The sequence below is a fragment of the Notechis scutatus genome, chromosome 5 (genome assembly GCF_049901735.1).
Source record: "Notechis scutatus isolate UNSWTSFEM ecotype Mainland chromosome 5, rNotScu1.2, whole genome shotgun sequence".
NCBI classification, from domain to species: domain Eukaryota; kingdom Metazoa; phylum Chordata; class Lepidosauria; order Squamata; family Elapidae; genus Notechis; species Notechis scutatus.
In genome coordinates, this window is record NC_142013.1 from 82845886 (window position 1) to 82869473 (window position 23588).

Genomic DNA, 23588 nt, shown 5'->3' on the forward strand with positions numbered 1-23588 from the left:
GTCTTTTGCCCGGGTGAAGATGTGTAGACGAGGGCACTAAAAAAAACGTTTTTTAAGTGCTTGCCCCGCTTTCTTGTTTTGAAAGCAATTCTCCCAGAATTTCCCCGTTTAACCAAAGCCCAGTTTTTCCGGATTCGAGGCACGTCTCTCGCACGGAACATCTGAATCAGCTCACGTCTCTCGTCTAAACAACGGGGCGAGGGCAGGAAGGGGACTTTTGCGGATGAAAGGCGGGGCTTCCAGTCAGGCTCTTCTTTCTCGTCATCCTTGAGTTAGCAAACAACAGGTCAGTGCGATCGAAAGCACTTTCCTGAAGGAAACCGATGGTCGTCTTTTCTTCTCTTTGCTGCCAAGTCCTAGGACAGAAGCATAACATCCCCGCCTGGGGATCGTCAGAGAAAAAAGCTTCGCCTCCAAAGCGTCTGCATTGGCAGCCCATCTCTCAGCCTCACCCCCACTATCTTTGCACCAGCTTAAGGTAAGAACCATCTTTCCCACAATGCAACCTTCGCAAAAGGTACTTGGGACTACAGGTCCCAGAAGGCTCGGGCCGCGCGTTGTTCGGAGAATCGGGAGAACCCTGTTTAGTTCAGCAGCCTGGATTTCCTAGATTTGGGCTGCAAAAATTCGGACGACCACTAGATGGCAGCAAAAAGAGATAGAAAACTCTCTATTACCGTGTAGTAGCAATGTTTCAGCCCGTATCTGACTTTTCTAAACCAGTGTTCCCAGTCAGAGATCAACAATTAACGATGCAGAGACCACACAGTTAAAAATACTTCCTCTCTACCTTTTTTTTTTTTTAAACCATTGTGGTTCACTCTTCTTGATGTAATTAGAGTGATTATAATTGTGTTTTATACTTTCTCCTCACTTCTGTTTTTGGAGTCGTCTTGAAACTAAATATTGACACAAAATGTTAATCCATTTATCATTTGAGTGCTTCTGTGTACCTCATGGTGTACAATAATAACAATTTACTACGCAGAAGCTTGCTGCTCAAAAATTTCTTCATTAGAAATCTCTATTAAGAACTATTTGGGACTCCATCTCTCTAAAATCCCATAAACGTATTTCCTGTTTGTCTGAGATCAAGGGTGCCCCTTAGGATGGCACGCATGGACTCATAATAACAGCAACTGAAACCTGATCACTTTTGTCATTTTTTCTGAGTTTTACTACTCTACTGCTCTACTGCTTATACTTTTACTTCGGTGCTTCAGTAAACAAGTCTCCAGTCACGAATCTCTTTTTGCTAAGGCAATGGCAGCCAACAAGATGTGGCTATGTTACTGGTGGTTAATATGGAAGAGGCTGGATGGCTTACCTGTTGAACCTTATACAGTACAATTGGAGAATCACTTTCCTAAATGACAGATAAATGAACCTTCTTAATTAGGTCCCAAATTAACCTTCAGGCCACAGAGCAGATTAAATACTTCATACCATTCTAATCAAAAGAAGAATAAAAAAGAATTGTTAGTTTCATGATTTGGAAATGTTGTGGAATGTTTGCCACCATACCACAATATTCACCTGCTTTCCATTTGCAAAAAGCTATTATTGCAAATCCTTTTTTCAAATTCCTTACCAAGACAGGTATTCCCATCCCATGACTTTTCAGTTTAACTTTTGGTTCTGTGAAGAACATTTTATTTATTATATTTCATTGTAACTTTAAACAAATTTCTCTATCAATGTCAGATTGAATTTTATTTCTTCCTTGTGACCCATTATCATCTCATCTCATTATTGTATCATCTGCAAAATTGATAAATATTCTGTGTTTACTCTGTATTTTAATCAGCTAAGTCACTACATTTTTAAACAGATGAGTCAAACACTTAAGATTAAATGAAGCACTTCTTCCCTCTGATTTGATAACAAAAACTTCATGAGTGCAATTTTTAAACCAGTTATGTGCTGCTTACAAGGAATATATAACTTATTTTATTACCAATGAAAAGTTTGATAAGATTTGTTGATTAATTCAGACTATTTCTGCTAATTATCATATTGTTTGTAGGTTGTTTTCAGATTGTTATTGTTATGATTTACTTTAGAATATTTTCATATAGCAATGCACATATAGATAGTCTTCACTTAACAACACTATTTGGGACCAACATTCCGATCACTAAGCCACACCGTCATAAAGTGTGATGTCATGTGACTGTACCACTTAGTAACTACAGTTCTGCACTTCCGGTTGGCTTCATAAAGTGAATCCCATACTATCATTAAGCACAATGTCACACTTTCACTATTTGCAATCTCCTGCCAGGTTCCCCGTTGATTTTCCTTGTCGGAAGCTGGCAGTGAGGATCTCAAATGATGATCACATGATTGCAAAGATGTCATGACAATCGCCACTTATTCAATATCATTGTACATCCAAATGGTTGCTGAATGACTGCTTATGTGAAGAACACCTGTAATTCCTCAGATAGTCCCAAAGGTGCTTTTTCAGGAGGCAACTGGACTTCCTTGTTTTTTCTTTGAAGACATTTCGCTTCTCACCCAAGAAGCTTCTTCAGCTCTGACAGGATTGTGGGGAATGGAAGAACTGAAGAAGCTTCTTGGATGAGAAGTGAAACGTCTTCAAAAGAAAAAACAAGAAAGTCCAGTTGCCTCCTGAAAAAGCACCTTTGGGACAACCATGACCTGGATGACTGAGAATCTCTACAGACTTAATTCCTCAGATACTCCGCCCCCCCTTTGTCTGCTACCTCATAAAACAGAAGCTAATAATCTTAAATTACACACCAGTGAATCTGATTGAACAGTAGGATGAGTTTCCAAGGGTAAGTTAATCTGCAGTGGAGTCAATTACAGGTAGTCCTTGACTTACAACCATTCATTTAGTGACCGTTTGAAGTAACAACGGTATTGAAAAAAGTGACTTACAACTGTTTTTCACACGACCGTTGCAGCATCCTTATGATTAAGTGATCAAAATTCTGGCGCATATATTTATGACGGTTGCAGTGTCCCCAAGACATGTGATCACCATTTGCAACAGCCATGCTACTGACTTAACAGCTCCAGTGATTCACTTAACCACTGTGGCAAGAAAGGTTGTAAACTGGGCAAAAGTCACTTAACAACTGTCTTGCTTAGCAACAGGCATCTTGGGCTCAATTGTGTTAATAAGGCATGGACTACATTTGCTTTTAGAAGTTTAGGGCTTCTGTAGATTTATGTTTTACTTTTTCTTCAGGCGTCCAAGAGATAACCCTGTCAGGAGTTTGGCTGAGGAAGAGTGATTGATTGGCCAAAGTCACCTGGGGAACCCCTAAGGTTAAAGGTGGGCTTGAGCCTGGTTTTCCTTTATCCTAGTCCAGGACCATAACTACTACAGTACATTGGCTTTTCCTGCTGTAACTCTTGAAACAGATTCAATAGTTAACATCTAGGAATCTTCAGCTCTTTCTGGTAAAACATGACCAGGTTTATATACTAAGTGGACACAAGCTTTTATGCAATGCTACAAGACAGTGACAATGCTACAAGACAATGCTACAAGACAGATAATATTTTGTTTCTGTGATGATTACACAGGCCTCAAGCGCTGTGTTAGAAGGATGCAATATTATTTCATGTCAGAAACATCAGTGATTGAATTGTGATGGATCATGAATCTTCTCTATCCAGTTGGGCAGCATATATATTGGCATAAATAAAATATCATAGGAATGAAACAGAATGGGAGCTGGATTGTACACATATATATGTAATAAAAATAAATTGTCTGTGAACTGCTTGCAGGGTATGGTTGGCTCAAGAGTAAAATAGCCAGAATTACTTGGAAATAATGACCAGAGAGGTCATTGGCACTTCCATTGGAAGCCAATGTCGTTAGTCTAGAAAAGACATCAAGTATTTATGATTGCCCAATGATTCTACAATAATTCTATAATAGCTAATTATGTGTAATATGAAAAATAAAATCTATGATGGGCATGGGAATTTATAAAGATGGTTAAAAGAGAAGTTGAGATGGCAGCCTTGATGGTGCAATCAAAGCTTTGCCTATTTCTAATATGCCTGATACAAAAATGGGTGAAGCTTTGATTATACTATCATTGCCACCATCTTGACTTTTTTGACTGTTGACATGGGTAGCCATGTTTGTAAGAATGAGCTATAGCAGAAGAATAGCTCACCACATCAATTATGCAAATGTTCACTTTCTTAAGTCTGATTCCTAGTTGAAATCTTAGATTCAGGTGTAACTATTATGTATGTGTTATTCATATCATCACATTAAAGTCTAGTGAATTATAGTATTAGAATTAAATTTTAATTAGGATTTTTTTAAAAATGTGTTTTATTTGTTTTTGCTTTATAGGAGAAACTAAGCTTAAACAAATTTTAAAATGTGTTCTGAAAATCTGGCAGTTTTGCTAACACTGATCCTTAGCTTTATCAGCCGGGGTAAGTATAACTCTTTTTGTTTCTCTCTTTATCTTAAAACATGACATTTTGGGTTGATTGTTTTAAGACTGTCTATGCTATCAGAGGCTGGCTATCATATGCACATGACACATAAACATTAAAATAATGGAAAGTTGTTATGGGTAACGTTTGAGAAAGGTATGTTGATCAGGCAAGATAAGCTGGCAGTTGTGAATTTACATGTTTTCGTTTCATCATAATGTATTGTGGCTTTCATGTAAAAATGCACCATTCAGCAAGACAATAAATCAAAAGTGGTTGGGGTTTCAGCCTCTAAATATTTCCAAGGAATGGAAATTATCTAATACTAATGAAAAATAAATGTCACTGCAGTATCATTCATGATTTGAGTCTATTTCAGATAAATATCATTTCTCCCCTACTCAAACCACAATATTTTATAGCTCTGTTCCATATCTATGTGTTATGTCCCACCTTCTAAAATAAACAGTTAAGGCTGAAAGCAGCAGTCCTTGTAAAGAAAGGCAGCAAACAGGAAAATGTTATGTCCCACCTTTTAAAGTAAACAGATAAAGCTGAAAGCAACAGTCCTTGTAAAGAAAGGCAGCAAACAGGAATTTTCACAGATAGCTCCAATAAGTAAAAGTTCCAACGAACTAAATCCAAGACTCAACAAGATTCTTCAGATCAAAATCCTTCACAAAATAATTCCAATAAGTAGAAGTTCCAACGAATTAAATCCAAATCCCAACAAGATATTTCAGATCAAAATCCTCCAAACTGTGCTCTTCAGTTCTCCTTGCAAAATAGACACTTTGTTCCGGACAAAGTGCAAAGTCATATCTCTCCCTTTATAGAGTAACTAATTAGTCTAATTGCTGGTCTGCTCTCCTACTGTATCCTCGTTGGTTCCTCCTTGTCAGGAGACGCCTTGTCCTGACATCTACCCAGCAATCATCCAAATTATCATCTTCACCTGAAGATATCATTGGTTCCTCATTATCACCCGCTCCCGGCTGACCACCTAATTGAAGGGTGGAGGAGTTTGAAGGTTCAAGCCGATCTTGCAAATCAAATGCATTCATCTCCTCCTCATCGTTAGAACTTGCTGATTCATATAAGTCCTCCTCGCTGGAGCTGTCATTCAAAAAACCTGTAGCAGATGCTGGAATCACAACATCTATGTATGCTACATTACACAGTTTGAAATACAGCCATTTATCATTAGCCTCTTTTTGATCTTACAACTGGATTGTTTATTAATTAAACTAAGGCAAGAATATATCATGAGCCAAAGTTTGCTTGTTATTGTGGCATCATTGTCAATAAAATCTATTTCTCCTTTTTACTAGTGGTCTGCAAAATTTTGTGACACAAATGCTTAAACACATAAGTCCTTTTGAGGTTTAGTATTCTGTTTTAGAATCATGAAATATTGATGAGGTTCCTTGAAAAATATCAGTTAAATAGTATGAATATGATGGGTCTCCTAGAGGATTTGGAAGATGAGTAGGGTAAAGATATTAAAAAGTCAAAATGGCACCTACAACATGTGTACAAATGGACAGGCCTTGTATCACTCAGTTGCTTCTTGGCCTTTTGGCACCAACTATCCAAAAATATGTCTGCAGGCTGCCAGAATTGCGTTGACCAATACAACAAACAAACTTAATAATGCAGCTTTGTTAGCTGGTGATTCTGGAATTCTAATGTTCTAAAGCAGTGGTCCCCAACCTTTGCATCTTGATGGCCCGACTGAGTGGGGGAGAAGAAAACTGTGCTGCATGAGTGGTGGGCCAGTGTGCAAGCATGCATGCATCTCGCCCGGTTCCGAATAGGCCACATCCCGGGGTTGGGGGGGACCCCTGTTCTAAAATTCTAAATGTTGTAAACTATATTACTGTATAGAAGGCAAAATCAGAAGGTGACTCATGAAATCAGAATCAGAAGGTGATTATATCTTCTTTGTAACAGGTTATTATAATGTTAAGCTTTCGTTAGCTTCATAACACAAGATGCAATGGAATTGTTAACAGATGCAATAGTTAAACTGGAATTTAAAGAGATTAGAGCAAGAAGTCAAAATGAGGAATATTGCCATTTTATACTTTTCTTTCTAGGATATATGTAAACAACTTTTTTTAACCAAAACAACAACAACAATAAACTGCTGCCATGGACAAGTTATGCTATAGAGTTGAACTATACTAGCCCAAGTGTTATCATACTTCTAATAATAACAAATAGTATTTCTATTTTCTATATGTTTTCATTTTCTGAAGGAAAGCTTTGCGAAAGGCACTCACCTATTAATGTGCTAGAAGAAGAATACTTTTCATTTTGCTGCCCTAAGAAAGCACAGCATAAAGGACAAGTTATCAATTGGTATAAAGGGAAAAAAGGAGAAGAAGTGTTAATTCATGGAGACAGCAGAATTGATTTGAATGGGTCTAATTTGCAATTTTGGCCAATTTTACTGAATGATACTGGAATCTACCAATGCTGTTTCAGGTAGGTACACTATATACATAGCTATGTTTAAGAAGGAAGTTATATTTGTCCGTTTATCCATATTTGTCTCTGTTCTCCAACCTTATGATCCATCCTTAGTTTCCTGGATATCACCTTCGTCAATTTGTGGCCAGTTAGCTGATAAATGGGCACAAGTTTGCCAAGCTATGGGAGAAGTCTTTAAAATGGCAGCTGGGTATCCCCTGGGGGCCACATGGCTGAATGCCTGGTAGCAGCAGAATAGTGGTGAAGCGGGTGACTAAACTCTGGTTGGTGAGAAAGGTAGAAATGAGATTTTCAGCAAGTCAGAAGTCAACCAGAACAACATGTTCTTTTGAACAACTATTTAATTTTTTCTAACAACCTTTTAAGAATAATTTTTATTAATTTGAAAATTACATGGTAAATCCCTTATTACTACAGGGAGTTTGGAGTGCTGACCCATAGTAAAAAGTTGTTAACTGAATACATTTCTATTTTGCATGCATTGGCAAATTTGTATGTTCTAGTTCCACAAATAACGAAACCTCCCCACAGTTTAAGGCTATTTATTAATTTAAGGTATAGGTTCATATGCTACACAGGTTATAAAAAAAAGTTGTCTTGTTATCAAGTTTGGGTTCCCTCATGATATTAATTTAGTATTATCAGAAGGACCAAACCCTAGTAATTAAAACAAATGGGAGGAGAACCCCATATGTTCCAAGATAGTTGAACATTAATGTTGTCCTACCTAAAGAACAATTCCAATATAGATATTGGGAAAAGGTTTGCAACAGTAAAACTTGCCATCCATGAACCAGAAAAAGAAAATGCACCTTTTAGTTAGGTAAATTTAATATGGAAATCAAACTTCCTTCTTTAAATGACAGTAGAAGCTTCCAGAATAAAAAAAAGTATTTTATCCTAAGTAAACTTCTGAAATAGTGCATTGCATTTTTTAAAACAATGTTAGTTATATGCACTATAAAAGGTATAGATTCTTCATGGTAATTCTTCATAAAGTATATATTTTGTTCCAGATGTTACATTTCAGTAATATTCATTTACCCAGTTTAGTAATTTGAGGTAAACCATCTCTTTTGCAATGGAGCTAATGCTGCATGTTCCCATGGTAAATTTAGTAATCATTTCTTCCTCAATAGTGATATAAAAGCAAGAACATTTAGTAATCATTTCCTCCTCAATAGTGATATAAAAGCAAGAAATCCATTCAGTATTTGTAGCATTTAAAGTTAAAGTATGACAAAGTGTTACATGTATTAAAATTTCATCATTACAAAATTATTCTAATCATGTAATACATGTAAGCAGCAAATCACCTTTTCCTTTGGAGTAATTTTCAGACTTAGTTCCTATTACTATAAAGGGCCATGTTTAAATTCCAACCCATCTAAGTCACTAAATGAATGGATGTATAACAGAACACTTAATGAGCACTGTAAATTATAAGTAAGTTAGTATAGAAGACCAGTCCTTACGCTAGTGTATCTCCAGGCATTTATGCTTTAGAGCAAAAACGATTGTTTGATGTGTGTGTGTCCAATTTCCAACTCAGTATCAATTGTTTTTTTTTCAAGATCACTGTAATATGATCTACAAAAGACATTCCTGTTAGAATCTTACCTGCTACATTTTGTCCCAGCACTGAGCTTACAGTATTAAATTAAATTAATTTTTATTCAATTCTTAGATTGCCCTATTCCTAAATGACTCTTGGGCAACTTACAACTAAAAAAACAATGTACAGAAAGTAAAATCGACTTGAAAGGCAAAATGCCAGAGGAAAATCAAAACAAATAAGACCAGAAAACCAAAACAAAACAAAATGGTGGCTCTAAAATCAACTGTCACCAAGCAAGGCCTGGGAGAATAACCACATCTTTAGCAATTTTCTAAGTAACATAAGCTTGGGAAAAATCTATGGGAGGAAGCTAATTCCAGAGGTCAGGAATTGCAGCAGAGTAATTGCCTCTCCCGTGTCCTGCCTGCCGGATGACATTCTTTAACTGAAAGGATTTGGGCACACACACTCTACTGGATCAGATGGCAGGGATGACTGGAGACAAGCAGATAGCCAGGCCCTATGCCATAAATGACTTTAAATGTGATAACCAGACCTTGAATTACACCTGGGATGTCCTGAATATTGGAACTTGTAGAACACCAATTTTGGACCAGCGGTAGTTTCCAGATAGTTTTCAAGGTAGCCTGATGTAGAGCACATTACTATAATCCTGTTGAGATGACTGCGGCACAAACAACGATATGTAGGACTTCCCAATTCAGGAAAGGACATAATTGGTGCACTAGATATATCTGTGGAAAGAAAGAATGGCCATTTCATCTTCCATCTGCTCTTTAAGCAGGAATTGAAAGTTCAAGAGGCTCTCAGATTGTCCAAATCTGAATTGGAGAAATGATAATGAGAGACCAAATACTTGCATTTTCAAAAACTTGGAGTGTTTAACTGTAGTCTACAGGGGAAGTTATTAAAAAATAAACTCCTAAAGTCCTATCTTCCTTCTCCAAAAATAGACCAACTTATCTCAGAGAAATCTGGGAGAAAGCATTTTAGGAGATTACACAGCTTCCTAACCTTTCAGGAGAAACATTAATTCCACAAAAGCCCCTTCATCCAAACTTTTTGCATGGCTTCCTCCGGGACTGAGGAGGATTGATAAATCTTTTTTTTAACGTGAAATCTCAGTTTATTCCTCCTTTCTCAGTCATTGGCCTATGCCCAAACATCAGTTTAGAGCTTCCAAGATCTTTCAGAATTTGTTGAAAAAGAAAGATAGCCAAAGTCTTCTGGATATCATCATCTTCTTGGTGCCACTAGTCTTTAAAACTTTAAAGCATTAAGAAGCTTTGAATATAATATCAGTAAACTCTGTGGCAGAGCACAGATACATAACACTGTTGCTTCAGAAATTGTGGTTTGTTTATTCAATTTTCTTAGCTCCAAAGGTGATGGCACAGTTTTCAGCCACAATGTGCATGTATAACAGGAAGAGTATTGTAAATTAATTTTTTCCCAAAATGTCTGCAACAGGAAGAATGTTACAAAAATTATGAGTAAGTCTATCTCTCACTGAAATGATACTTAAGCACTTCACTACTATGATTTACATAGATATTTCAGCAACTGCATTTTTAGAAAATGATAAATTCAACCTTTCATTGTTTTAAAGTGGAATTTCCAAATATTCTCATGTGTATTAATTGTTTTATAATGGAGACAACACTGATTATTTTCTCCACTGTCATTCTAATCTCTTAAACGCAAACTGTTTGGCAATCATGAAAAAGTTAACTCCCCCAACCTTCTCATTTTATATATTTGTTTCTTAAGGCCTCTAATCAAAACTAAAGCATAGTTTCTCTCCAATTTTGAAGTATGCCCTAGAACAGAAGAAAAATATTATCCTTCCTCCATTTTAATGATAACAAGGACAATAATAGTCTTTTATATTTATAAAATATAGCACCATTCATTGTACTTTTATTAATATTATTTACATAGGTCTCTAAAAAGAATGAAAAAATATGTGTGGATATGAATTTAAAAAATGAATAAAAAACTGATAAAATAAACCTATAACCTGCCTTGTATAGTAGTTTTAACCTGTGATACGCTTATTCCTCCCATTCTAAACATTGTGTGATTTATAACCACAAAAAATGTCTTCTAATTTAATCATGTATATTCAAGAGTATTCTGCTGTGATACTAAACACATTTAATTGGAAGTGAACACCCACATGGCTGTTGTACTTCTAGTTAGGCCTGGAATCTTTCTGATGGGCCTAGTTCTTTCTTCTGCTGCCGGCCTGTTCTCCATCTGATTGTTGGCCAGTTGCTTCTTCGTTGTCCACCTCCCATGCCATGAGTCTACTGTTTTTCATTATGCCTGTAAGCCTTCCCCCACCGAATGACAAAACTCCAAGATGGTCCACCGGAGGCTCACCATTTTGAGGATTGACAGCGTTGTTGCCATTTGCAACCTACTGCTGGCTTCCCCACTGACTTTCCTTGTTGTAGTCCAGCAGTGAAGGTTACAAATAGTGACCAAGTGTCTGTGGGATGCTGCAACCTTGTAATTCTGAGCTTGTCACCAGGTTCCTGAACTGTGATCATATGACCATAGGGATGTGTGATAGCTACAAATATGAGGGCCAGTCATAAATTTCACTCATTCAGCATCATTATAAGTTTGAATGGTCACTGAACAAGTGGTCATTAAGCAAGGATTATCCATAACACAATTTAAAAATGAATAAGTATACATCTTTGTGTATATATTTGTCTAGCTAAACTGTGATTATAAATTACTACAAGAGAAGGAAGGAAAAAAGAAGGCATACTTGTATCAATCAACATGGATGCTCATTTGATCTGACTTTTCTTCACCCTAGCACTTCTGAGTGAGGTTTAAGTTGATCCTGATGGTAAATAAGCAAAGTAGTAGCTGTGATTGGCAGTCTAGTTCAGCCATTGGAATAGTTGGTTTTATCCAAGTTTTAGGAAGTTTTAAGTGTGTGCCACAGTAAAAAAATGGGCATGTTCTTAAACTTTTGAGATCTATATCCTTAATTTCTTCACATGGATTTCACAAGTTTGTTTTTGATAATATGAAGAGGTTGGATGTATATCTCCTTGAAACAAGTATTCTGCTTTATATGTCACATTTTGTGTCCCCATGCAGAAATGGAACCTGGAAGAAATCCTGTAAGGAATGGTCCTTAAATGTCATCAAGAGAAATAAAAGCAATTGTTTCACTGAAGAGCATTTGCTTACTGGAAGAGATGGAATAATTGGGACAGAGTATTTTTTCACATGCAGTAGTCCAAATGATACTGCAAATGTTATCAGCATAATGTGGTATAAGGTACTTTTAAAACACTTTCTTGTTTATAGAAGAAATAGTTTATAGTCAGGAAGAAGGAGATAATAATATACCACAATGGAAAGTGTCATTCACTGCATTCATACACTGGAATAACAACAAAAATACAAATGACCGTATACGTTGTGAACAACATTGTCCTCCTCTTTGTTTAGTGGTCCTGGTAGTTTCAATGGAGTACAGTGTATACTATAGAGATGGTATATAGAATCTTCCAGACATTACTCTATTCTGCATCATTTAGATAGCAGTTCATGAACCTTTCATAGTGGTGACACTTTCTCCACTTTGCTTGTAGAATTGGTATACAAAGAGAGGACTTTTGTCAACCACTACCCATTTGAGGAGTTACACACTTATTCAAAAAACTCTGAATGTAGCTAACATTCATATCCTTGTTTCCATAAATGGTGGAAATAAATACATCAAGAATCCTAGCCTGAAGCTGATTAGAGTTTTAAACTACCCTGCCAGTGTCTTCTACAGCTGGATGGCAACTCCTAGTCAAATTACCTGTTGTTGAAAAATATTTTTTTAAATAAATCCTTCTTTAAATGTCTTTTTAACAGAGATTTGTATAAGGGGAACATTTTATTTACAGGTAGTTTCATTTGTTAATTCCAGAAATGCCACTTTATAATACAAACTTCTGTTGGTAATACATCCTAGTAATAGCTACATATTTCACTGAAAAAGAATGAATATTGACATAAGGTTGTTTCTGCATTGTATTCATTCTTTCCAAAAGTTCTTTTATTTTCTTGGAGTAGATTTAAAGAATTGATTTTAAGCAACTAATTCTGGGGATTTAGTTTAAATATCAAAATCTATGCATACTACTTGTCAGCTCTGAAGTGAACCTGGCTAGGGCCATTTTGGAGGCTTCAGGGTTGCCACGCTGCGAAGAAGGGATAGGGAGGGGGGTAGAATAGTTATATGGGGGTTTGTAGCCAAAACAAAATAGTTTCCTGTGGGAACCAAGGACATTCCAACAGGTGGCTGGAGGGAGGAGGAGCACAGTATCCAGGCAACGAGCCAATGCCTTGATTGGTCAATGTGACTGATTGTTTGGAGAAACTTTTTAATCAGTCAGGAACTTTCGGAGTCGTTTTTCACCAGCTTGTGCTAATGTGATATCTCCAATAAAATTGTTCTTTGAGGAACTTGTTTGCCTTGGAGTTCTTCTTTCTATGGAGCTATTACTTGGAACCCTGACATTATTCTACTTGGGTTCTGTAGGACTTATTCCCAGGCTAAGAATTCTAAGCAGAATAATTTTTGAATAAAACAAATGAATGCTTAATGCAATCATGTTTATCCAATTGATTAGAAAAAAGAGATTGATGCATTTTTTCCAATAGGATGGAGAGCTTTATCTTACAACATGCCCACTTTAAAAAAGAAATTGTATATTTTATGTTATAATAAGCCAACTTGTAAACATCTTCATTGAAACAGGACTGCATAGAGAATATTAATAAGAGAGGTGAAGAAGAATGGTACATTGATCAGTTAACAGAAAAGGATGGTGGAAAATATACATGTGTAAAAACAATTCTTCATGCAGGAAAGAAATATAACAGCACAAGTACCACCAGTTTAAATATTAAAGGTGAGGCTGTGTAAAATTGTTCAATGTCTTGGGACCACAATCAGTGGTGTTCTTGTTGTAATGTGACAGATTTGAATTTTAGTATCTTATGAAGTAATGGAGAACTCAAGAAAACACAACACAGAGAAAGACTTTCCAATCCTCTTATCTTTATGGATTACATTTGCTTAAGCTGTCCACGTTTATACATGTATTGGCTAGTAATGCAAACAGTGCTGGAGAAAACAGAGGCCCAATAGATGACTGTGTGCACAGACAGGGTCTTATAATAAGTCCTCTGCACAGCCCTTCAATTTTATCTCATGCCAGCAGCTTTCTATCAGAAATTATCTCCGCTTCAAGTCCTTCAGGCTTGTTGGCTGTATAACTGGGTGAAGTAAGTCTTATTGCTTGATATAGGTCCGTGATGATGAACCTATGATACATGTTCCAGAAGTGGCACGCAGAGCCCTCTCTGGGCACGCTAGCCTTCACCCCAGGTCAGCTCTGCTGTGCATGCATGCAAACACCTCCACTGGCCAGCTGGTCTTCGGGTCTCTGCTGTGCATGCGTGGGGGGCGGGGTGTATGTTTGGAGACGTGCATACATGCATGGGGGATGGGGTACATGTGCAGGGGTGGGGAGCAGGGGTGGGGATGCACATGTATGTGGGGGGGACACGCATGCATACATGGGGCGTGTGCATGCATGAAGCTGGATACATGGGGGCACATGTGTATTGCATTTTGCATGGGGAGTGCGCATGCAAGCCATGCTGGGCACTCGGTACTGGAAAAGTTAGCCATCTCTGATATAGATAGTCCTTGACTTTTGACCATAATGGAGTCTGCCCATTACGGTCATCTGAATGTCATAAAATAGGTCACCATGTGATTGTTTCCAATGTTAAATCCTTCTTTGCAGTGGTCATTAAGCAAATGAGGTAGCTGTAAAATGAACACCATGGTGGTTAAGTGAACCCAGTGTTCACTATAGGACATTTTTACTGAAAAATTGAAGTAAATACAGGTTTTTTGGCAAAAAAAAAAATCATAAATCATGGTCATGTGATCATGGGATTCTGCAAATGGTCATAAAGTATGGGTTTCCAAGTTCCCGAAATGTAGTCATGTGACATAGGAGATCAGCTGTCAGAACTTTGGAACTGGCTCAAAGTGGGTCGTAAGTACCTTTTGTGGGAGGGGGGTCTGTCATAAGTATTGAATGGTTGCTAAGCAACCACTCATAAGTTGAGGACTCCCTGATGTTATCTTGCTTGGTCCTGTGTGTATGCATGCCGCTAATGTGGTTCTTGTTTTATATGCAATGCATCATACCTCTATTTTGAATATGATATTAGAAGACCACCACACTGAAAATCATTCTGCTGTACTGGATTCTCTCCTCCTTAGAGAGGAAAATTTAGCTATGTAATTTTGAGAATACATCCTAATGGTCCGGGGCAGTCCAAAATCATGTTTTTAAAATGAAGAATCATCTTTGATTAAATGGCCAATTCACCTAAAAATTTAAAAGAAAATGTTTTATGTAAAGACAACATGTTAGCGATTATCATCATGATGGACTTTAGGAAAATTAGTTTAAGTAATTCTCTTTTCTCTTCTTAAGATACTGAGGAAAAAGTAACCCCAAGGCTAATTGGACCTGGTCATAATGTTTTCACAACTGAAATAGGTACTTCTCTTTATTATTAATCTATGATGATGTTTGGCTATATCAACAAGTTTGCCTTTTCAAAAGCTGGCTGTATAAATTGCCTTTAAAATATCAGATTTTTCTGTACTTGAGCTAGAATGATATTACTATATTACTAAATAAATGATATTTCTTGGTTTATATCTAAATCCAGGATCTATTCAAAATAGTCTGCACTACTTCTAGAAGAGTAGAGTAAGAAAAGAGCATTTAGAAACAAGTAGCTGGCAGGCCTTTGAAAGATTTCTAAAGAGAAATAAAGAGTGATATTTTAATTTAAAGAATTAGTTATTTTTCTTGTCAAAGAAGTGTCTTTATCCACTGTCATTTTTTTAAAACAACTGGCTTCAGAGATTTCAGAACATCCAGGTGCTTTAGTTTTCTAACAATTTTGTAGTTCTGTAGTCCATAGCATGTAAACTATTTTTTTTATCATAATCATTAGCAATAGATGTAGCGTGCAGGATTGTGGTGCACAACAATCTATAGTTATTATTGTAGTTGTACTATGAGAAAATATTTGAAATTTTAGAAAACTTAATGTATTTCAACATCCTACAATGCTTTCCCTCTTTTGAGAATAAAAGAGTACCAAAACATTGTTGGTAAGTCCTATGGTACATAAGGTATTTCATAACAAATGATTATAGAAATAGAATTCTAATATTGTCAGTTTGAAGGGCCAGTGAAGTCAATTTTTTTTCTTCAAATTTCCAACTTCTTATTTGTTGTTATTTGTAGTTGTTAAATTATATTAAATATATATCATCAGGTCAGGAATTCCAGCAGGTAGGAAATATTCATTGAAGAAAAGCTATTAATCATTGATTTAAAATTTAATACCGAAGAGGATTAAAAAGGAGAATATTTCTGGATTGGCAGATCATTGTATGAAATTGTGACTTCTCCTTTGTAATATTTATAAGTCTTTGATTAAAATTATTAATTTTAAATAAATATTTCTGTTAGGTAAAGAGGAAATCCTCAATTGCACAGCGTTTTTAGGTTATTCAAAGAACTTTGTTGAATTCCCCTATGAACTCTATTGGATCGTGCATGATGAAGTTATAGAAATATGTCAGAGTAATAGTTCACTGTGTCAAAAGGTCGAACATAAATAGTAAGTACTATTCATAACCAAATATTTTGTACACTTATGTGATAATTAGACATTTAGGTAGTCCTTGACATATGACCACAAATTGAGCCCCAAATTTTTTGTTGGTAGGACATTTGTTAAATGAGTTTTGCTCATTTTGTGACCTTTCTTGTCATGGTCATTAAATGAATCAGTGCAGTTGTTAAATGAATAACATAATTGTTAAATGAATCTGGCTTCCCCATTGATTTTGCTTGTCAGAAGTTTCCAAAAAGTGATCACACGACTCTGACTTTTTCAATGCTGTTGTAACTCTTAACGATCACTACATGAACTGTTATAAGTCAAGGACTATGTGCATTTTAAATTTTTTGGGATAAGTTTTGCAATGTGATCTACTATGACTAATATCCAATGTAATAAAATGACATATTTGTAGTATAAAAAAAACTTTTAAAAAAGTCTGTCCTATTCTTTGGAGAAAGAATAACAACTGTTTTTCCTAAATGAAAATTCCACAACAGGAATGGGACTTTATGGATAGATGAAATTGTTCCTATTTTATTCATTCATAAAATATAAACCAGCCATTTTTAAAAAATGGGAATAAGCTAGTTATTTAAACTAATCTTTATACGCTTTAATTCCCGGACAACTTTCTTCAAATACCTTGCAGATATACTGGAAATGCAACTTCTGGAATTCATGCTATGGAAGTTGGAATTTTAAGTAGTGAGAAGTTTAAGTAGTAAATAGATATGGAACTTTAAGTTGTCAATAGTATAGATTTCAAAGATTTCAGGATAAAGAAAACAATTTAAGGTATATATTTCCAAGATTAACAAAGTAGTCAACAGAAGAATACTTTACATACTTGGGAGCTTCCAAAATCCTTCCAGATACATCAAAATGCCTGAAGAAGAGAGCAGGACTAACTTTTATGACTGAAGAACAAATTAATTAATTGAATTCAATAAGTTCTCTTCTGTTTATTTAAAAGTTAAGTTCATTGAATTCACTGAGCTTTCCCCAGAGTAAATACTTATAGCATTGTTATTCTATCAATTTCCCTTTCTTAACAGTGATGAAAATGGAAAAAAATATGTTATGAAACAACTTTGGTTTAAACATGTGAAAGAAAAGAACTTCAATTCTTTGTACAAATGCATCTTTTCTGAAAATGGTTTTGAAAAGCAAACATTTATATTGCAAAAAGGTATTGTATAGTTTAATCTAGTATAAAAATTAACTTTTAATTTAAAAATTAAATACAGGTGTCTCCATATGACCCATATCAGTCTAAACTGATATGGAGGAAAAATAAACTGTAAAGAATAAATTGTAAAAGAATTCTTAGAAAATGGGCAAATAATTTTGTATGTAGCTGATAACAGAACTTGAAAATTATGCAAGGCTACTTACTAATTGAATTCTATTTCAATTTAAATTTGAGTTTTTGTAGATGTAATTGTTTGTTTCAGAGATAGCAACTTAATACCCTCTAATATATAAACATTTATGGTATCTCTAGATAATACTCTCATACACTCAGACCCATCTCCTAATGCAGGGGTGTCAAACCTGTGGCCCATGGGCCAGATGCGTTACAAGCTGGCCATGGCCACCCCTGGTTTAGTGAGGGAAAAAGTTGTGATATAGCACATGATGACAACATGGCGCCACAAGTTTGACACTCCTGTCTTAATGTAATAAAAATATATTTTTTAAAAATGCCGTAATGTTTTGGAATTGTCATCTAATATCTTATGCAAATTCAGGGGAAAAATATGAATTCTTTTAACAAATTGAGTGTTCAGTTTTCTTAAAAAATGGGAAAGACATCCATATTATTGTACAAAATAATATAATTTTCCTCAGCACCTGAAAAGATCAGTATTTTTGGTTAATTGATTATGTTTTTAAGCATTTATTTTTAGAAAAACTAATGGCATTTTCAAGTCAGCTTTGGATAGAAATACTACATAGATTAAAATATTTTATATTCATCTACTTATGTTATAATAATATCTACGTATATTATTTTGTACAATAATATGGATGTCTTTCCCATTTTTTAAGAAAACTGAACACTCAATTTATTAAAAGAATTCATATTTTTCCCCTGAATTTGCTATTTTATTAATATAGCCTTACAATTAAATTAAATTAGCTCATCTGGTCATGTTTCCTGTCTGGTGTCCATGGAAAGGCTGATCATCTTATAGACAATCTGAAGTCCAGCTGGCATAAAATTGGCTGGATACATTACTGTATAAAGGATAATTGAGAATGGATAAAGCCTTCTAAATATCCTGTGCATTGCACCTTTACATGGTACATGAATTTGACAACATTTAGTTGCTTCTTTAATGCCAAATATTGATCTTGAGTAAAAGCAAATGGACTTTCTAGTTCTGAATTGGTGGCTGCATTTATATATGATATAATATATAAACTTAGTAGGCTATGTTAAGGTTACTTAATCATAGATAAAATGTTTCATATCTTTATAGACTGTAAGAATATTTTTCTATTTTAAGATAGAAGTACAAGGCAAAATATTATTACATATATTTCTGTCTCAAGGCATACTAGAAAGGGATTTGGCTAGAAAATATTTTAAATTCTTCTTGTGATTATTGGAAAAGCTTGCCTTCCTACGCAATAATCTATTCTCTTCTTCTTTTTCTTTCTAGAATCTAATCCAGATTTACCAGTTCACGCCTTTACTGCTGGAATGATAACTGCCATAATGTTTTCCTTTATTGCTGTAATGATAGTGGTTCTCTGTGTAATATTCAAGATTGAACTTGTTTTATTGTTCAGAGCTATAACGGGAAAGGATGAAACACTGGGAGGTAAAATGATCGATTTGACTTAACAAAGAATAGTACTGATTTAAATCCATAAGGATCAAAGGGGAAAAAAGAAGAAATTGTAACTTCTTCACTTTTTATTATTGTAGTCTTTCTCTATTCTGAAAGAAAACAGAAATTAGGGATACAGAGTTGGTTTTGGAAAGTAACACAGATACACAATTGTTCTACAAAATGGGAAATTATTGATTCTGTTCATCTGTTTCTGTCTTCCTTTGGCTCCGCATTTAATATGCCATAAACAATCTCTATTTGATTGTTTTATAAAGGAAATAATTACAGAATAAATAAATGCTATTTAGCCAATCGTACAACAAAATAGGAGAGCTTGCCTGAATGTCCTTCCTATAAGTAATTATGTCAGAGAAGTATGCTGACTCTGTGAATTATTTATTTATAGATGGAAAACTATATGATGCTTTTGTGTCTTACCTGAAAGACTGTACACCAATATGTGGTGAAGAGAGAAAATTTGCTCTGGAGATACTGCCTAAAATATTAGAAGACCATTTTGGATATAAGTTATGCATTTTTGAACGAGATATTTCTCCTGGAGGAGGTAAGTAGATGAGACAAATGAATATATTGGTAAAATATCTTTTTCTTTTGCTTAAATTTAAAATATACCACAGCAGAGGTGGTATTCAGCAGGTTCTGAACAGTTCTGGAGAATTGGTTATGGAAAATTTGAGTAGTTCGGAGAACCGGCAAATACCACCTCTGACTGGAGATTTTACAGTTTCCTTCCCCTGCCACGACCACCAAGCCATGCCCACAGAACTGGTAGTAAAAAAAATTGAATCCTACCACTGTACCACAGCCATTTAGTTTCCTAGAAATAGCACCATTGAGATTTTATTATATACTATATATCAGTGGTTGCCAACTGGTGGGCCGCGGCCCACTGGTGGGCCGTGAGAAAATTTTGGTGGGCCGTGAGAACATTTTGGTGGGCTGCAGAGAAATCTCACCTCCAGAGCACCCCCCCAAGCAATTAATCCAGGCTGCACAGAAACACAAAGCTGCGCTGCCCACATGGCCCGCGGGAACCCTCCCCGCCCACTCACTCCTTACCTGGTAAACTTGCCTGTTAAATTGCTATTTTTCCTTTTTCTGACCATCATCTGTTCTGCTGTGCCCGGAGATTTAGATTAGCTAGGAAGCAGGAAATGGTTGGATTTCTTGCTTTCTAGCTGGTCTTTAGATCTTCGGCTCTGCTTTTAAGCACAGCCGAACCTCCCTTAGGACTGAAGGTTTTATTATTCAATGCAGACTCATGGCAAGCACATTTGAGAGACTGAGTTAGCCGATGGCAGATAGATAGATTACTGAATGATTCTGTGAGCAACTCAATCTACCTGTTTTGCCTGATTTTGGGTAAAAGTTGCTCTTTTTTATAAAAAAAATTCAATATTTATATAAATGTTTATAATATTTACATACAAGCCATGCTCAGCCAATCACATGACCACCAAGCCACACCCACAAATTAGGCCACGCCCACAGAACCGGTTAGTGGTCCCTGGGATCTAAAATTATGAGTTTGGTGGTCCCTGAGGTCCAAAAGGTTGGCGACCCCTGCTGTATATTATATACTGTTTACAAACACACATACACAATACAGACACACACACACACATATGTTCATTTGCTGTGATTTTGGAGAAAAGTGCTGAAACTCTTGGCTTGTTCTTTTGCTCAAATAAAAAGCATTGGATGAATGAAGCAATGATTCTAGATGTGGTATATGGTTGTTTCTGAAAATATTGCAGATAACATCTCCCCTCCCTCCCTCCCTCCCTTCCTCCCTCCCTCCCATCCATCCATCCATCCATCCATCCATCTGAATTTGTCCTAAAGCTCGGAAATGTTCAAATTTGGCTGCTGACTGATTTTAGCATAATTATATGGTTTAACACACACACACACACACACACACACACACACCTATTTATTACTGTAACCTTTTACATTTGTATATGTTTTATATTGCTTTATTTATTGATATGTGCCACCCAGTTTATTTGGAGAAGATGGGCCACTATATAAATTTGATTAATAAATTAAAATATTTTTTGCATAAAACATTAACTAAAACTAGTAAAATATGAATAATTGTGGTTTCATAGAAATAAAATATAACCTCTTCTAACTTACAGCTATTATTGATGACATCCAATCATCCATTGACAGAAGTCGAAGATTAATTATTATTCTGAGCCGAAACTATGTCTCTGACCAAGTCATGTACGAACTAGAGATTGGACTGCATAAAGCCTTGGTTGAGAGAAAGATCAGAGTCATATTAATAGAATACATGCCAAAAAATGATTTTGATTTCTTGCCCAAGTCGTTGGAACTTCTTTCTTCCAGCCAAGTGGTGAAATGGAAAGAAGAAAAATCACTACCTTTAAATTCAAAATTTTGGAAAAAGCTTTGCTATGCCATGCCTGCCAAGCCAACTATTTCAGCTGCTTGTCAAGGGGTAACAGGACAGAAGAAAAAGAACAAATGCCTTCTGTATCACTTCTGAGCCATCACTTGCCTACTACTAGATCTTCATCACTGTTGCTTGGCAGTAAAATATAAGAATGTGTTCACAGATACTTGGGAGCTGCAGAATTGAGGCTGTGGGCTTCAGGTTGTCCTATCTGTGTCATTAGACTTTATTTCAATAATATATTTATGTATTGTTTAATTCAGTATGTATATTCCATATGGATGTCCATCTTTTTTACACAATATGTCAAAATGCCGGACTTCTGCCTTACAGATTTATTTGAAAAGTGGGGGTCCAATGTCAACATGTCAAAGAACAATCGTGTTTTCTTTGTATTTTATTGCTGTTTGAACCTTAATGCAGCAGATGGTGACAAAGAATCAGAAGCCCAAGAGAGACAATCAAAGCACTGCAACATCAATTAGAATGATGCACAAAATGCAAGCATTTGTTGAAAGATGGTTGACTTACCATTTACATTGTCTGTAGAGTTGTAATTGCAGGAATGTTCCAATCTCGGATGGCAAACCTCAGATAAAGAATGTTTCCAAGCAAATACAACTCAGGCAAACAAAGTCACTAATCTATGGATAAAGGAGGATTAGAGAGGGGAAGTAGACATATGTTAGACTTTAACTAGAGATAATTAATTGTATGGATTACTGTGCTGAACAGTAACAAAAGTTAAGCAGTAACCAAAGTTAACCAATGAGGGAGGATAACTAAAAATGTATATAAATACAAGACTATACTCCAATAACGATCATCATGATTCAGTTGTTCATGATCAAACAACTCTACTGCCTCGTCATTACAACAATTGTCCCCAATTAACAAGAACTATATTTGGAGTTCAGCTCTGTATGTGAGAGAGAGACATTGGAAAGAAAGCACTGAAAGATACCTAATACATGTGAATTCATTGGGTCTTGTGTTATTTAACTTGGGCAGGAATCAGTCAGAATTTTAGTTTATATCTGTGTATTGCATATATGAAATATATTTAAAAGAACCAGCTGCAGCGGCAATACTCTGCTTTTACTGTCATGCTGACAGTACCCTTAAGTGTCTATAACTGTGAACATAGCATCTGTCTTGAAAGTGCTGGTGTATTCCCTGAAGTCCTAATGGTGTCAGAGAGTCCTGAGAATGGCTGCTAGTTGGAGTCTGGTGCTGCATATGTATCCCATATGTTTCAAATATGGATATGGACTACTGTATAGATCTATCATTCACAGCTAGGTTATCCGATCAGGCTGGCATCAGCCTGAGAAAATTCATCTAACATAATGCTGCTGCTACAAGGTGACTAAAATGCATTTATAATATATAATAACTTATTACCCTGGAATTCCCCAGGGTTGTATGTGATAACACATTAAATTTGATGGATTGTATCTACTGGATGTTCTTAATAGAGGAATTTCTCTTTACATAAGATATTTCTCTCCAGGACAAAATTCTTCAATAAAAGGGTAGATAAGATTGCAGGTCCTTAGAGTTTTCAAGTCCTTCAAGGTTGTTTTTTCTGTGTCAGAAAGAAAACAATGTTAAAGTCATAAACACTGATTTAGATTTAGGCTGGTCCTGGTTTTCCCTACCTTTTTTTTTTTTTTTACCTTGAAGCCATGTCTATTTTTGTTACACAATCCTATGTTCCAGTTTGTGATGGAAAACCATTTCTGTACAGTCACTTCTCAGCTTACACAAAATTTTTAAAAAGCCTTTAAGCAGCAGATAAGAATGGAGACAACCAAGGGAATGTAGGTGGAATAAAGGCCATTTTAAGAGTAAATGTGTACTAGACATTGCTTTGCTATGATTTCCATGTTAGATATTTGTTAAACAAACTGACTGACTTTTTGCTGTATTAAAATTTAATTACATCCAAATGTTGAAGTCTAATGACTGAAATGTGTTCAATTGTAGTATGCCTTAATTTACTATCTACTGACTCTGTTGCAAT

At 35.7% G+C, this 23588-nt stretch overlaps 1 protein-coding gene across 1 annotated transcript; it reads left to right on the forward strand.

Annotated features, from left to right (window-relative positions):
• The first annotated feature begins 3214 nt into the window (after positions 1 to 3214).
• IL18R1 (interleukin 18 receptor 1) lies at positions 3215 to 21822 on the forward strand. Its single transcript, XM_087967181.1, is given in 12 exon segments — positions 3215 to 3307; positions 4352 to 4437; positions 6702 to 6930; positions 11639 to 11822; positions 13299 to 13452; positions 15061 to 15126; positions 16117 to 16267; positions 17329 to 17462; positions 18943 to 19104; positions 19523 to 19681; positions 21282 to 21609; positions 21611 to 21822. Coding segments are annotated over 11 exon segments (1692 nt in total). The 5' UTR covers positions 3215 to 3307; positions 4352 to 4379; the 3' UTR covers positions 21678 to 21822.
• Positions 21823 to 23588: the final 1766 nt, after the last annotated feature.